Source organism: Heterodontus francisci, chromosome 1, assembly GCF_036365525.1.
Source record: "Heterodontus francisci isolate sHetFra1 chromosome 1, sHetFra1.hap1, whole genome shotgun sequence".
Taxonomy (NCBI): domain Eukaryota; kingdom Metazoa; phylum Chordata; class Chondrichthyes; order Heterodontiformes; family Heterodontidae; genus Heterodontus; species Heterodontus francisci.
The window spans coordinates 161,432,685-161,450,276 of record NC_090371.1 but is presented as its reverse complement, the minus strand read 5'-3'; the positions used below and the strand labels follow the sequence as shown (position 1 = coordinate 161,450,276).

Sequence of the window (17,592 nt, the reverse complement as noted above, 5' to 3'; positions counted from 1 at the left end):
TTTTTAAAAGATTGATGTTCGCGCAACTTAACCATACACCATTTTCCACGAAAGGGGACAGCAGTTAACTTGCCAACCCACATTTCTACAATGCCATTCATAAACCAGGAATGAACACAAGAAAAAAGAGTAGGCCATACTGTCCCTCAAGCCTGTTCTGGATCATGGTTGATCTGATCTTGGACTCAACTCCACTTTCCTGCCTGTTTGCCATAACACTCGACTCCCCTAAAGTTCAAGAAACTGTCCATCTCAGCCTTGAATATATCCCATGACCCAGAATCCACAGCTCTCTGGGGTGTAGAATTGCAAGAGAAGAAATTTCTCCTCATCTTAGTCTTAAACAGGCGACTCCTTATTCTGAAACTATGCTCCCTAGTTCTAGATTACCCCATTAGGGGAAACATCCTCTCAGCATCTGCCCTGTCAATCCCCCTCAGAATCTTAGTGCTGGATTTTGGTAACCCGTCACCGATTTCGGCTGCGATCTCAACCGAGGAGCAGCTGTGATCTCCTGTGCGGTGGCTCATTTGAATAGCCAGGGTGGCCCAAACCCCACCCCCCCCCGCCCACCCCGATCACATGGAGGTCTGTCCGTCCCTGGCAATGGCTTCAGCTGCCCATGAGCAAGCACTGGTGCGTTTTCAAAGGGTAGCCAGCCCTGCCAGCTCATGTAAATGTTTCAACAAGTATGCCCCAAAAAAATACAATAAATTTCTAACGGCCCTTTCCCACCCCCCATTAACATTACTTATTTGCTGTTCCACCACCCCAACCCCCCAAAACACTTACCTTTTAAATGTGACCACCCCCACCCAGACTGCACAATGTTTAGAGTTCACCCCTTCCCACCATCCCCTCCACCCATTACGTTTATTTGATCCCTCTCTCCCCCTCGACCCACAGAAAGTATTAACTCCTCCCCCCTCCCCACCAGTATCGCGCTGCCTTTCCCCAGATGGGGAATTGAAGGCGCGGGAGTGCTGGCCATCATGCCAAAGGTCACGGCGGGCCAGGAAAATTGAAGGTAAATCCATTCATTTTATTTATTTAAATTCAGGCCCCGTCACCCAGTGTCGACGGTGTCGAAAGCAGTGGCGGGTCTCTTCCGGACCCATCTTCAGGCACCCCGCACCACAGATCACGACGCCACAGGGATAAGATCCAGCCCTTATTCTTTCAGTAAGGTCACCTGTCAATCTTCTACATTTCAATGAACATAGGCCCAACCTACTCAACCCTTCCTCATATGGCAACCCCATCATCCCAGGAATAAAAATACTTAGGTCAGGCAGCATCTGTGGAGAGAGAAGCAGAGTTAACGTTTCAAGTCTGTGACCTTACATCCCTGGAATCAACCTTGTGAATCTTCTCTGAACTGTCTCCAATGCAAGTATAACCCTCTTTAAATTACGAGACTAAGGCCTGGATATTTTGTTGCCGCCCCCGTCATTGTCAGCGGCTGTAAAAGATGGCGGCCCGCACACATAGGCTTTACTCTGTGGAGCTGCTGTGATATTAAATGCGGTGGCTCATTTACATGGCTGGGGCAGACTGCTCCCTCCGATGACGTGGGAAGGGGCGAGCAGTCCGGTGTCATTGCGCAGGTGCTGAGACCATTTTAAAAAGGCTTCCAGCTCTTCAATGTAACTTAAGTTTTTAAAGAAACCTGGTTGTAAAAAGGTGAATAAAGTTATTGCGACCCTCTCCCACCCACCCTCCCCCCGACAATGACCATAAAATTTATTACTTTCCCTCTTCCGCTCCCCTCCCCCAAAATTAATAAACCAAGAACTTTATCCCTTCTCACCACCCCCTAGACCAATCAGAAAGATTTCCCAGCACTCCCCCAGCCTGAAAAACTTACCTCCTCCATCCTCCCCACCAGCGTTCCATTGGATTTCCAGGAGTCCCAGCAACCGACCATAGAATTGGAACAAGATGGTTGATGGGAGCAGGTAAGTCATTAATTCATTACTTTACATGAATTAATGTATTTAAATTTTGCTCCTGTCGCCAAGCAGCGGGAGGGGGCGGTACAGGGGGAGTTGGGCCGCCAAGAGGGTTCGCCACCGCTGGCAAATATGGGGCCAGACCTTCCCGGCGTCAAGGCCCGTGGTGAGCCTCCCTCAGAGGCATTTTCTGGGCTCCCCCACCACGAACCCTGACGTTGCTGGAAGGGGGGGGGGTTGGGGTGGGTCAGTAAACTTCAGCCCTAAAACTCTATGGAGTACTCTGGGTGCAAACTCACCAACGCCCTGTACAGTTGTCGCGAGACTTCCCTACTTTTATTCTCCATTTCACTTGCAATAAAGGCTAATAATCCATTTACCTTCCTAATAACTTGCTGCACCTGCATGCTAACTTTTTATGTTTAGTGTATGAAGACACCCAGATTCCTCTGTACCGCAGCATTCTGTAGTCTCTCTCCAATTAAATAATAATTTGCTTTTCTATTCTTCCTACCAAAGTGGATAACCTCACATTTTCCCACATTACACTGCCAAATTTTTACCCACTCACAATCTATCTATATCCCTTTGCAGACTGTGTCCTCCTCATAACTTGCTTTCCTTCCTTTGTATCATTAGCAAATTTGGCTACAATACACTCGCTCCCTTCACCGAAGTTATTAATATAGATTGTAAATAGTTGAAGCCCCAGCACTGATCCCTGTGGCATTCCACTAGTTGTAGTTTGCCAACCTGAAAATGACCAATTTATGCAGAGTCTCTGTTTTCTGTTAGTTAGCCAATCCATGCTAATATATTACTCCCAACACCGTGAGTTCTTATCTTGTTTAGTAACCTTTTATGTAGCAACTTATTGAACACCTTTTGGAAATCCAAATATACTACATCTACTGGTTCCTTTTAATCCACCCTACTCGTTACATCCTCAAAGAATTCTAATAAATTTGTTAAACATGATTTTCCTTTCATAAAGCCACATTGACTTTGCTTGATTGTCTTATGACTTCCTTAATAATAATGACAGATGTTAGGCTAACTGGCCTATAGTTTCCTGCTTTCTGTCTCCCTCTTTTTGTGAATAGGGGCATTACATTTGCAGTTTTCCAATCTGCTAGGACCTTTCCTGAAACTAAGGAATTTTGGAAGCCTACAACCAATGCATCCACTGTCTCTGCAGACTTTTCTTTTACGATCTTAGGATGCAGGTCATCAGGTCCAGGGGACTTGTCAGCCTTTAATCTCATTAGTTTGCTTCATACCTTTTCACTAGTGATAATTGTTTTAAGTTCCTCCCTCACTTTGACACCAGATTTTCCACTATTGGTGTCCACCGCGAAGTCAGATATAAAATATTGTTCAATGTCTCTGCCATTTCCTTGTCTCCCATTATTAATTCTCCAGTCTCATCCTCTAAAAGCCAACATTTACGTTAGTTACTCTCTTCCTTTTTATCTACTTGTAGAAGCTCTTACTGTCTGTTTTTATATTTCCCAGAGTCAGTCATTTACAGCACAGGAGGCCATTCAGCCCATTAAGTCCATGCCTGCTCGCCACAGAGCTATTTAGTCAGTCCCATTTCCCTACACGATCCCCGTAGCCATGCGAGTCTATGTCCTTCAAGTGGCCATCCAATTTCCTTTTGAAATCATTGATCGTCTCTGCTTCCACCACCCTCATGGGCAGCAAGTTCCATGTTATTACCATCTGCTGCGTAAAAAAAGTGCTTCCTCATATTCCCCCAGCATCTCTTGCCCAAAACCTTCAATTTGTGTCCCTTAGTCCTTGTACAATTAGTTAATGGCAACAGTTTTTTCTTGTCTAACTTATCTCAGCCTGTCATAATCTTGTACACTTCTATTAATACTCCCCTCAATCATCTTTGTGCTAAGGAGATCACCAGTTTTTTTCAACCTAATCTTGTAACTAAAATCCCCCATCCCTGGAATCATTCTGGTAAATCTCCTCTGCACCTTCTCAAGGACCCGCACATCCTTCCTGAGGTGTGGTGACCAAAACCGGACGTAATACTCCAGTTGGGGCCTAACCAGAATTTTATAAAGGTTCAGCATAACTTCCCTGCTATTGTAGTCAATGCCTCTATTGACGAAGTCCAAGATCCAATATACTTTACAAAGCACTTCTCAATATGTCCTGCCACCTTCAAAGACTGATGCACATGCACCCACAAGTCCCTCTGTTCCTGCACATTCTTTAGAACTTTGCCTTAAATTACATATTGCCTCTCCCTATTCCTTCTACCAAAATGCATCACCTCACACTTGTCAGTATTAAATTCCAGTTGCCAGCTTTCTGCTAGCCTATATCATGTTGCAGGCAATTTATATCATCTTCACTGTTTGCCATACCTCCAGGTTTGGTGTCATCGACAAATTTTGATATTCTACTCTGTATTCCAAGATCCAAGTCACATATGTATATAGTAAAAAAAAAGGAGTGGTCCCAGCACTGACCCTTGGCGTACACTACTGTTTACCATCCTTCCGTCTGAAAAACAACCATTTAGTATGACTCAAATAAAAACAAGAAATGCTGGAAATACTCAGCAGGTCTGGCAGCATCTTTGGAGAGAGAAGCAGAGTTAACGTTTCAGGTCAGATTTCTAGCATCTGCAGTATTTTGTTTTCAATTAGTATGACTTGCTGTGTTCTGTTCTTAAGCCAATTATTCATCCAATTGGACACTGACCCTCGTATTCCATGAGCTGGTTTACTCCCTCCTTTATTTGTCATCCTTTGTTGGTTTCTAAAATTTTCTCAACATTCTGACCTACCACTAAACTTTATTTTTTGTTCTTGGGTTGTGGTTGTCACTGGCATTTATTGACCATCACTAATTGCCCTTGGGTAAGCCACATTTTTGAACTGCTGTAGACAATGTCATGTATTACACTCACTGTGCTGTTAGGAAGGGAGTTCCAGTATATTGACCAGCAACAGTGAAGTAACAACGATATAGTTCCAAGTCAGGATCGTGAGTGTCTTGAAGGGCAACTTACAGATGGTAGTATTCCCATGCTTCTGCCTCCCTTGTCCTTCTAGATGGTAGAGGCTGTGGGTTTGGAAGGTGCTGTCAAAGGAGCTTTGGCAAGTTGCTGCAGTACATCTTGTAGATGGTACACACTGCTGCCACTGTGCATCAGTGGTGGAAGGAGTGAATGTTTAACGTTGTTGAAGGAACTTTGCATGTCAAATGTGTGGGCACTAAAACCTTGTTGCTGCATTGTTGTGGCCTGTGGAGTAGTGGGCCGAGAATAAAGAGTGCACTCCTCCTGCTTCAGTCATAACACTTGCTATTTCTTATCTCCACCCAAACTGATTCTACGTCTCTATCTTCTGAGCCAAGATAATTTCTCATGAATGTACTGATCTCATAGTTTGTTAACAGAGGCACTCCACCTCCTTTTCCTTTCTGTCTATCCTTCGAAATGTCAATCACCCTGAATATTCAGTTCCTACCCTTAGTCACCTTGCAACCGCGCCTCTAACAGCTGTCAGATCATACACTTATTTCTATTTGCACCAGCAATTCATCTATCTTATGAATACTGCATGCATTTAGGTAAAGAACCTTTAATTTTGTCTATTTTTTTTTAAAACATATTTTTCCATTCTCTGAACCTATTTGCTGGTGCACTTTTATGTTTGTACGCTCTGTCCCTTCCTATCACATTCTTTTTACCATCACTCATATCGTTACCTTGCACTATTGCCTTGCCCTTGAATTTTCTAAATTCTCCCTCACTTGAACCCTCCCCCCACTACTTTTTAATATAAAGCCCCATCTATAGCTCTAATTATTCAATTTGCCAGGACACTGGATGCAGCTCAGTTCAAGTGCCAGTGACCCATGAATTGAAACCTATTTCTCCCACACTATCTTTGAGCCATACATTCAACTCTCTGATCTTATTGACCCAATGCCAGTTTGCTTGTGACTCAGGGAGTAAACATTGTTTATTACCTTTGCAGTTCTGCTCTTTAATTTTGCCTCTAGCTGCTCATACTTCCTCAGCAGGATCTCTTTCTTAGTCCTACCTCTGTCGTTGGTACCCATGTGGACCTTGACTACTGGATCTTTTCCCTCCCACTCCAAGTTCCTCTCCAGCCCCGAGGAAATGTCCTTAACCCTGGCATTAGGCAGGCAACACAACCTTCGGGACACTCACGCTCAGCTGCAGAGAACAGTATCCATCACCCTAACCATAAAATCACCTACCATACTACATTCCTTTTAAATCCCCCAATTTGCCCCCATAGCACAGTGCTGTAGTCAGTTTATACATCCTCCCTGCAGTCCTTTCTTTCATCCACACAGGCTGAAAGAACCTCAGACCTGTTGAGCAAGTGCAAGAGGCTCCTCCAATGCTACCTTCTGTATCCTCATACTTGCCTCACTGATAGTCACACCCTCCTGTCCCTGACCATGGAACAAATCTGAAGTATTTATCCTAAGGGGTGTAACTGCCTCCTGCAACAAAGGATACTTTCTCCCTCCCTGATGCATCGCAATGTCCAAAGCCTGGACTCCAGCTCATCCACTCGGAGCTGAAATTCCTCGAGCTGTAGACACTTACCTCAGATGTGGTTGCTGAGGATCACACTAGTGTCCACCAGCTCCCACATGGTACAGCTGCAATACATCATCTGCCCTGCCATCTCTATAGTATTTTGTTTAACTAATTATGTTTTCAAGTTTGGAAACATCGCTCAATGGTCTCTATTTATAGTTTTTAATCCAGTTAATAACCTTGGCTAACTTATTAAATTTAGTTGAATGTTTAGGTATGCGGGCAGCCATAAAGACGGGGCTAAAGTGTGGCGAGTCGAAGAGACTTAGTAGTTGGCAGGAAAAAAGACAGAGGCGCAAGGGGAGAGCCAACTGTGTAACAGCCCCGACAAACAAATTTCTCTGCAGCACCTGTGGAAGAGCCTGTCTCTCTAGAATTGGCCTTTATAGCCACTCCAGGCGCTGCTTCACAAACCACTGACCACCTCCAGGCGCGTATCCATTGTCTCTCGAGATAAGGAGGCCAAAGAAAGAACGAACTGTAACTTAGCCCACAGTCCTAATTTGACCCTATTTGTTTGTATTTATTTTTTACATATCAAACAGCACCTCTTATCCCCACCTCACTGAATTCCTACACTCACTAAATTCCCTTGCACTCTGGTGAAATCTGCACTCAGGTAAAGGTGCTCTGTGCTAATACCCAATATTAATTAACTTATTGTTGTATTTGCTCCAAATGAAATTTTTAATTTCTTAACTCTAGTTTAAACCAAATCCCTAGTTTAGATAGAAAGAGAAAATGCTCATCAACCAATCACTTACCTGCTTTCCTGTGACATCATACTTCGATTTTATTTTTTCAAACTCGATTCGACTGCTAAGTACATCTTATCCAAAAACTTTCCCTCTCTACATCCAACTACCTTCCTCAACAACAGGTATACCGTTTTGGATACTGTTGCGGGGGACGACTTACCAGGGGTAAGCAATGGGGTACAGGTCTCTGGCACAGAGTCTGTCCCTGTTGCTCAGAAGGGAAAGGGGAAGAGGAGCAGAGCATTAGTCATTGGGGACTCCATAGTTAGGGGAACAGATAGGAGGTTCTGTGGGAACGAGAGAGACTCACGGTTGGTGTGTTGCCTCCCAGGTGCCAGGGTTCGTGATGTCTCGGATCGTGTTTTTGGGATCCTTAAGGGGGAGGGGGAGCAGCCCCAAGTCGTGGTCCACATAGGCACCAACGACATAGGTAGGAAGAGAGATGGGGATTTAAGGCAGAAATTCAGGGAGCTAGGGTGGAAGCTTAGAGCGAGAACAAACAGAGTTGTTATCTCTGGGTTGTTGCCCGTGCCACGTGATAGCGAAGCGAGGAATAGGGAGAGAGAGGAGTTGAACACGTGGCTGCAGGGATGGTGTAGGAGGGAGGGTTTTGGTTTCCTGGATAACTGGGGCTCTTTCTGGGGTAGGTGGGACCTCTACAAACAGGATGGTCTTCACTTGAACCAGAGGGGTACCAATATCCTGGGGGGGGAGATTTGCTAGTGCTCTTCGGGGGGGTTTAAACTAATTCAGCAGGGGAATGGGAACCAAAATTGTAGTTCCAGTGTACAGGATGTTGAGAGTAGTGAGGTCAGGGATAAGGTTACAAGGACGCAAGAGGGCACTGGCAAGCAAGAACTTGGTTTAAAGTGTGTCTACTTCAACGCCAAGAGCATCCGGAATAAGGTGGGTGAGCTTGCAGCATGGGTTGGTACCTGGGATCTCGATGTTGTGGCCATTTCGGAGACATGGGTAGAGCAGCGGCAGGAATGGATGTTGCAGGTTCGGGGATTTAGATGTTTCAGTAAGAACAGAGAAGATGGTAAGAGAGGGGGGGGTGTGGCTTTGTTAATCAAGGAGGGTATTACAGCGGCAGAAAGGACGTTTGAGGACTCGTCTCCTGAGGTAGTATGGGCCGAGGTTAGAAACAGGAGAGGAGAGGTCACCCTGTTGGGAGTTTTCTATAGACCTCCGAATCGTTCCAGAGATGTAGAGGAAAGGATAGCGAAGATGATTCTCAACAGGAGCGGGAGTAACAGGGTAGTTGTTATGGGGGACTTTAACTTTCCAAATATTGGCTGGAAATACTATAGTTCGAGTACTTTAGATGGGTCAGTTTTTGTCCAGTGCGTGCAGGAGGGTTTTCTGACACAGTATGTAGACAGGCCAACCAGGGGCGATGCCACATTGGATTTGGTACTGGGTAATGAACCCGGCCAGGTGTTAGATTTAGATGTAGGTGAGCACTTTGGTGATAGTGATCACAATTCAGTTAGGTTTACCTTAGCGATGGGCAGGGACAGGTATATACCGCAGGGCAAGAATTATAGCTGGGGGAAAGGAAATTATGATGCGATTAGGCAAGATTTAGGATGTGTAGGATGGGGAAGGAAACTGCAGGGGATGGGCACAATAGAAATGTGGAGCTTATTCAAGGAGCAGCTACTGCGTGTCCTTGATAAGTATGTATCTGTCAGGCAGGGAGGAAGTTGTCGAGCGAGGGAGCCGTGGTTTACTAAAGAAGTTGAAGCGCTTGTCAAGAGGAAGAAGAAGGCTTATGTTAGGATGAGACGTGAAGGCTCAGTTAGGGCGCTTGAGAGTTACAAGCTAGCCAGGAAAGATCTAAAGGGAGAGCTAAGAAGAGCGAGGAGAGGACACGAGAGGTCATTGGCGGATAGGATCAAGGAAAACCCTAAGGCTTTCTATAGGTATATCAGGAATAAAAGAATGACTAGAGTTAGATTTGGGCCAATCAAGGATAGTTTTGGGAAGTTGTGTGTGGAATCAGAGGAGATAGGGGAAACGTTAAATGAATATTTTGCGTCAGTATTTACAGTAGAGAAAGAAAATGTTGTTGAGAATACTGAGATTCAGGCTACGAGGCTAGATGGGATTGAGGTTCACAAGGAGGAGGTGTTAGCAATTTTGGAAAGTGTGAAAATAAATAAGTCCCCTGGGCCAGATGGGATTTATCCTAGGATTCTCTGGGAAGCCAGGGAGGAGATTGCAGAGCCTTTGTCCTTGATCTTTCTGTCGTCATTGTCGACAGGAATAGTGCCGGAAGACTGGAGGATAGCAAATGTTGTCCCATTGTTCAAGAAGGGGAGTAGAGACAGCCCTGGTAATTATCGACCTGTGAGCCTTACTTCGGTTGTGGGTAAAATGTTGGAAAAGGTTATAAGAGATAGGATTTATAATCACCTTGAAAAGAATAAGTTCATTAGCGATAGTCAGCACGGTTTTGTGAAGGGTAGGTCGTGCCTCACAAACCTTATTGAGTTTTTCGAGAAGGTGACCAAACAGGTGGATGAGGGTAAAGCAGTGGATGTGGTGTATATGGATTTCAGTAAGGCATTTGATAAGGTTCCCCACGGTAGGCTATTGCAGAAAATACAGAAGTATGGGATTGAAGGTGATTTAGTGCTTTGGATCAGAAATTGGCTAGCTGAAAGAAGACAGAGGGTGGTGGTTGATGGCAAATGTTCATCCTGGAGTTTAGTTACTAGTGGTGTACCGCAAGGATCTGTTTTGGGGCCACTGCTGTTTGTCATTTTTATAAATGACCTGGATGAGGGTGTAGAAGGGTGGGTTAGTAAATTTGCGGATGACACGAAGGTCGGTGGAGTTGTGGATAGTGCCGAAGGATGTTGTAGGTTCCAGAGGGACATAGATAGACTGCAGAGCTGGGCTGAGAGATGGCAAATGGAGTTTAATGCGGAAAAGTATGAGGTGATTCACTTTGGAAGGAGTAACAGGAATGCAGAGTACTGGGCTAATGGGAAGATTCTTGGTGGTGTAGATGAGCAGAGAGATCTTGGTGTCCGGGTACATAAATCCCTGAAAGTTGCCACCCAGGTTAATAGGGCTGTTAAGAAGGCATATGGTGTGTTAGCTTTTATTAGTAGGGGGATCGAGTTTCGGAGCCACAAGGTCATGCTGCAGCTGTACAAAACTCTGGTGCGGCCGCACCTGGAGTATTGCGTGCAGTTCTGGTCACCGCATTATAGGAAGGATGTGGAAGCTTTGGAAAGGGTGCAGAGGAGATTTACTAGGATGTTGCCTGGTATGGAGGGAAGGTCTTACGAGGAAAGGCTGAGGGACTTGAGGTTGTTTTCGTTAGAGAGGAGGAGGAGAGGTGACTTAATAGAGACATATAAGATAATCAGAGGGTTAGATAGGGTGGATAGTGAGAGTCTATTTCCCCGGATGGTGATGACAAACACGAGGGGACATAGCTTTAAATTGAGGGGTGATAGATAAAGGACAGATGTTAGAGGTAGTTTCTTTACTCAGAGAGTAGTAGGGGCGTGGAACGCCCTGCCTGCAACAGTAGTTGGAGAAGTAAGGCAACTTCAGTTGACACGAAATCTATTTACAGGACTGGTATTGTACCAATCGGAAATTCAGGAATCACACTTCAACTAATACATTTTAAACCAGCGTCAATATGCTCCTTCTGCAACAGGATCCATCATCTCAAACTGCTACCATCATTGTCAGCAACAGCGTCCATCTGGCCAGTAATCCTCAGGAATAAAGTTTAGTGTAATACAACACACAACCTATAGTTTTGCTGCTAAATGTTTCCACAGTTCAGTCGATGGTGAGAAAATTTCATACACTTAGCAAATCTTAGCAACCATTTGCATTCATATAGTGCTTTTGAAGAAGCAAAATGTCCTAAGGTGCTAAACAAGAGGGATATTAATAAAAATATTAACACTGAGCCACGAGAGATATTATGTCAGATGACCAAAAGCTTTGTCAAAGAGGTTTAAGGAAGCATCTGGAAGGAGGAGAGAGGCGCAGAGAGGTTTGAGAAGTAATTTGAGTTTAGGGCCAAGGCAGAGAGGTTTAGAGATGTAATTTGAATTTAGGGCCAAGGCAGATGAAAGCACAGCTGCCAATGGTGCAGCGATTAAAATCAGGGATGCCCGAGAGGCCAGAACTGAAGGAGTGCAGGCATCTCAAAAGGTTTGCAGGGCTGGAGGAGGTTACAAAGATATGGAGGGAGCAAGGCCATGGAGGGATTTGAAAACAAGGATGAGGATTTTACAATTGAGATGTTGTGGAACAGTGAAATTCACACCTGGCTTGCCTCTGGCTTCATTTGGTTACAAGCAGCACTGGTAGAAGCCGAGCAGAAGGTTTTGCATCTACTTTCTTGGCTCCAGGCAAAACAGAAGGATGATAGGGAGTCCAAATACAGAAAGGGGTGGGGAAGGTGTGGGAGAAAATAACTATTTACTTGTATACCTCCATAATAACATAAAAATTGTATACCTTATCATAATGAAGTAAAAAAAAAGGCTGATTTTAAAACTATGATAATGGGTGGGTGACACAACTGGGTAAAAGAATTATATTTTTTCAGCCATATTGCACAGCATTTCAAGTGCATGAGCACTCTTGTTAGAAATCAAGCCAATTTAGACTGCACAATAGTATGAAATATCAACAAGCTGCACTTCAGCAATGGAAGAGATAAGGATATTATCTGTGCGGCTACATTCCTGACCTAAATCATAACATTGTGATGAGGCAGTGAATGAAGTTTGCTCATGAGCACAAATGGGGGAAAAAAAAGGAAATTCATGAAAGTTGATGCAAGGAAGCCATTCCATGTCCACAGGGAAAAGTTGATGCTAGCCTACTGTTGCATGCCTCCATGTGACCAGTCAACAAAACAGGCGAGCTGAAAGTAGGCTGGCCCATGCAGCATCTACTTCAAGAGATGCACGATCAAGAATAGGGCACAAAACATGGAGAAAAAGAGCCATTAAGAAAATGTAATTTAAGAAATAATCTACTGAATTTTCAACGATGAAAGGATGCATTCAACCAAACATATTAAATGATTTACCTTTACGTTTGCTGCTGAGTTTTGTAGTATTCCAATACTTTCATTCAATGCGTTCTATTAAAGTAAACAGATTACTTAAATCAGAGAGTATAACAAAAATGATAAATGTGAACAACAGATAATACCCCTGCTGGATATCTGTAAATATTCACTTCTTTCTGCTCCCAAATTTAATCCTTTGATGATTAATGCAATGCAGATTTTAAACTGCAAGCAAAATGTGTCATTAGAAAATGCGGTTGATGATGGTCCAATGTGCTATTAGTGAATGCAAGCCTGAGCAGCAGCAGGAGGAGGAGCAGTGACAGTATATACTCAGCAAAAGAAAAAAAAAATCAAGGACTGACATTACAGGACAGCAGGTAGATGATTCGTTGGTTGGTTGGTATTACCACTGTTATTTTTCTACTCTAAGTTAGGGCAGTTTGTTAAACTAAGAAATTTAGTTAGTAGTCCAATAAGTTTTAAGTTTGGGAAGTTTTAAGCAGGCTTAAATAAGTAGGGGGTAATATAGAACAGAAAGTGAGCCTGCCTGGAAGGCAGAGCAAATATAGACCTGTTAAGGCACAAGGGAAAAATGCAAGGTTGGATTGCATCTATTTCAAAGCAAGGAGTCTGACTAGTAAGGCAGATGAATTGAGGGCATTGATTAGCACATGGGATTATGATATTGTTGCTATCACAGAGACATGGTTGAGGGAGGGACAGGACTGGCAGCTCAAAATTCCAGGGTATAGAATCTTCAGGCGCGACAGGGGAGGGGATAAAAGAGGAGGTGGCATTGCACTGTTGATCAAGGAGTCAATTATTGCAGTAAGGAGGGATGACATCTTAGAAGGTTTCTCAAATGAGGCCATTTGGCTAGAATTTAAAAACAATAAGGGGGCAATCACTTGGCTGGGTGTCTACTACAGGCCTCCAAACAGTGAGGAAGAGATAGAGGAGCAGAGATGTAGGCAAATCTCGAAGGTGTAAAAATAATAGGGTAATAATAGTAGGGGATTTCAACTTCCCCAATATTAACTGGGATAGTCTCAGTGCAAAAGGCTTAAAAGGGGCAGAATTTTTAAAATGCATACTGGCTCAAAAAGCTCTCCTGTATGTAGAAAGTCCGACAAGGGAAAGGGCAGTACTGGACCTAATCCTAAGGAATGAAGCCGGTCAAGTGGTAGAAGTGTCAGTGGGGGAGCATTTCGGGGATAGTGACCATAACTCTAAGATTTAAAGCAGTTATGGAAAAGGACAAAGATGGACCAGAAATAAAGGTACTGAATTGGGGGAAGGCCGATTTCAATATGATAAAACAGAATCTGGCCAAGGTGGACTGGGAGCAGCTACTTGTAGGAAAGTCTACATCACATCAGTGGGAGTCAAAGAGGAAATAGTGAGAGTTCAGAGCCAACATGTACCCGTTAAGGTGAAGGGTAGGACTGACAGGCCCAGGGAACCCTGGATGTCAAGGGGTAGAGAGGATTGGATCAGGAAAAAAAAAAAGGAGGCTTACGGCAGATCCCAAGCGCTGAAAACAGCGGAGGCACTCGAGGAGTATAGCAAGTGTAGGGTGGCAATTAAAAAAGTAATTAGGAGAATGAAGAGGGGGCATGAGAAACACAGGCGGGCAAGATAAAATAAAATGCCTTGGGATTTTCCAAGTATATTAAGGGTAAGAGGATAACCAGGGAAAGAGTAGGGCCCATTAAGCACCAAAGTGGCAATCTGTGTGTGGAGCCAGAGGACAAAGGTGAGGTTTTAAATGATTACTTTTCATCGGTGTTCACTATGGAGAAGGACGATGTAGATGTAGAGATCAGGAGGGGGATTGTGATATACTTGAACATATTAGCATTGAAAGGGAGGAAGTATTAGCTGTTTTAGCGGGCTTGAAAGTGGATAAATCCTCAGGCCCAGATGAGATGTATCCCAGGCTGTTATGTGAGGCAAGCGAGGAGATAGCAGGGGTTTCGACACAAATTTTCAAATCATCTCTGGCCAAGGGAGAGGTACCAGAGGACTGGAAGACAGCAAACGTGGTACCATTATTCAAGAAGGGTAGTAGGGATAAACCAGGTAATTACAGACCGGTGAGTCTATCAGTGGTAGGGAAACTATTGTAAAAAGTTCTGAGGGACAGGATTAATCTCCACTTGGAGAGGCAGGGATTAATCAGGGATAGTCAGCATGGCTTTGTCAGGGGGAGATCGTGTCTAACTAACTTGATTGAATTTTTCGAGGAGGTGACTAGATGTGTAGATGAGGGTAAAGCAGTTGATATAGTCTATATGGATTTCAGTAAGGCTTTTGATAAGGTCCCACATGGGAGATTGGTTAAGAAGGTAAGAGCCCACAGGATCCAGGGCAATTTGGCAAATTGGATCCAAAATTGGCTTAGTGGCAGGAGGCAGAGAGTAATGGTTGAGGGCTGTTTTTGCGATTGGAAGCCTGTGACCAGTGGTGTTAACACAGGGATCAGTGCTGGGACCCTTGCTATTCGTAGTGTACATTAATGACTTAGACGTGAATGGAGGCGGTATGATCAGTAAGTTCGCAGATGACACAAAAATTGGTGGTGGTGTAAACAGTGAGGAGGAAATCCTTAGATTACAGGGAAATATAAATGGGCTGGTAAGATGGGCGGAGCAATGGCAAATGGAATTTAATCCTGAAAAGTGTGAGGTAATGCATTTTGGAAGGACTAACAAGAAAAGGGAATACACAATGGATGTCAGGACCCTAGGAAGTACAGAAAGCCAGAAGGACCTTGGTGTAATGTCCATAGATCACTGAAGGCAGCAGCATAGGTAGATAAGGTGGTTAGGAAGGCATATGGGATACTTGCCTTTATTAGCTGAGGCACAGAATATAAGAGCAGGGAGGTTATGATGGAGCTGTATAAAACGCTAGTTCGGCCACAGCTGGAGTACTGTGTACAGTTCTGGTCACCACTCTATAGGAAGGATGTGACTGCACGGGAGTGGGTTGCAGAGGAGATTCACCAGGATGTTGCCTGGGCTGGAGCATTTCAGCTATGAAGAGAGACTGAAAAGGCTAGGGTTGTTTTCCTTGGAGCAGAGAAGGCTGAGGGGGGACATGATTGAGGTATACAAGATTAGGAGGGGCATTGATAGGTTAGATAGGAAGAAACCTTTTCCCTTAGCGGAGGGGTCAATAACCAGGGGGCATAGATTTAGGGTAAGGGGCAGGAGGTTTAGGGAAGATTTGAGGAAACATTTTTTCACCCGGAGGGTGGTTGGAATCTGGAACGCACTGCGTGAAGGGGTGGTAGAGGCAGGAACCCTCAAAACATTTAAGAAGTATTTAGATGAGCACTTGAAACGCCATAGCATACAGGGTTATGGACCAAGTGCAGGAATATGGGATTAGAATAGTTGGGTGCCGTATGGCCGGCACAGACATGATGGGCTGAAGGGTCTGTTTCTGTGCTGTATAACTCTATGACTCTTTTACTGATAAGTTTAGATAATAGTATAATAAGTAGAAGCATGGCAGCGCACCTCAGTCCTGTCTAATGCACATCTTTTCATGTCCTGGACAACCACATGTGGAGGAAGTGTTGTCAGCTCGAGGAGCTCACATTCCGAGTTTCAAGCTTGAGCAGTAGCTGGCATCACTGCAGTACACCCAACACGGAAAGCCAGGTGGATGTTTTTGGAGGTGGTCACACCGCAGCTTAAGAGTGTGCAGACAGAGGGGAATAAGTGACTGCCAGACAGTCAAGGAGGATCAGGCAGGTAATGCAGGAGCCCTGAGTGCATCACACTTTTTAGCGAATATTCAATTCCAAGCACTGGTGAGGATGACTGTTCATCTGCAGAATACAGCCAGAGCTATGGCAACAGCACTATGGAAGACTCAGCTGTGCAGAGGAGTGGGGGAAGGAGGAGGTCAGGAAAGCAAAAGTGATAGGGGATTCCATAGTTAGGGAACAGACAGGTGTTTATCGAACACAGATGTGATTCCAGGATGATATGTTGCCGCCCTGATGCTGGAATCAAGAATGTAATTGAGCAGCTGCAAACATTCTGCACAGTAAGGGTGAACTTGCAGAGGTCATGGTCCATAATTTTCTTTTTATTCTTTCATGGGAATGTGGGCATCACTAGCAAGGCCAGCATTTGCGGCCCATCCCTAATTGCCCTTGACAACTGAGTGACTTACTAGGGCAGTTAAGAGTCAACCACACTGCTGTGGATCTGGAGTCACATGTAGGCAGACCAGGTAAAGATGGCAGATTTTCTTCCCTAAAAGGACATTACTGAAACTAGCTTTCAATTCCAGATTTTTATCAATTAATTGAATTTAAATTCTACCAGCTGCCGTCGTGGAATTTGAACTCAGGTTCCGAGACCATTAGCCTGGGACTCTGGATTACTAGTGCAGCTACTCCATGTTTCAGTAATAACTATGCATTCCAAGTATCTATCTGTGCCCTCAGCTCATTTTCCTTATTCACTCGGCTCCTTGCATTGAAGTATATACGACTAATTACTGAACAACAACTTTGTTGTTTATTTTCTAGCCTTTGTTTCCTTGGCCTTCCATTCTTGCTGACTAATACCTCTGCCTTCTATTTCCAGCTTTGCTTCTCTTCCTTCAAAATCTACACTCAGTTTCCCATCCCCCCACTAAGTGAGTATAAACCCTCCCCAACGACACTAGCAAACTTCCCCACCACAATATTGGTACCAACCCTATTGAGGTGCAACCTGGCTGGCTTGGAGATATCCCATCTCTCCCAGAACCACTTCCAATGCCTTAGGAAACTAAAGCCCTCCATCTTGTAAAACCTTCCAGCCACATTCAGTTGCAGTATCTTCCTTTTGCCGTACTCACTAGCATGTGACATGGGAGCTAATCTAGAGATTGCTACCTTTGAGGTCCTACTTTCTAATTTCTTTCCGAGCTCACTAAATTCTGCCTACAGTACCTCATCCTTCTTTGTATCTATGTCATTGGTATTGACAAGGGGAGATAGTGGTGTAGTGGTAATGTCACTGAAATAATCCAAAGGCCCAGGCTAATGCCCTGGGGACATGGGTCCACCACAGCAGTAGGTGGATTTTAAATTCAATTAACTAATAAAATTAATTAATAAATAAAAATCTGGGATTGAAAGCTCAGTAATCAATTACCATCAGTATCAGGACTTGTGCCATGAAGTTATCATCAATT

At 44.3% G+C, this 17,592-nt stretch overlaps 1 protein-coding gene across 1 annotated transcript in view; it reads right to left on the bottom strand.

The window, feature by feature from the left end:
• The window catches only part of LOC137369163 (prominin-1-A-like), a 67,420-nt gene that overhangs the window by 10,711 nt on the left and 39,117 nt on the right, over positions 1-17,592 (bottom strand). The window contains exon 15 of the mRNA XM_068029965.1: positions 12,403-12,456. Within this exon, the coding sequence (XP_067886066.1) occupies positions 12,403-12,456 (54 nt within the window). The remainder of the gene's footprint in view (positions 1-12,402; positions 12,457-17,592) is intronic.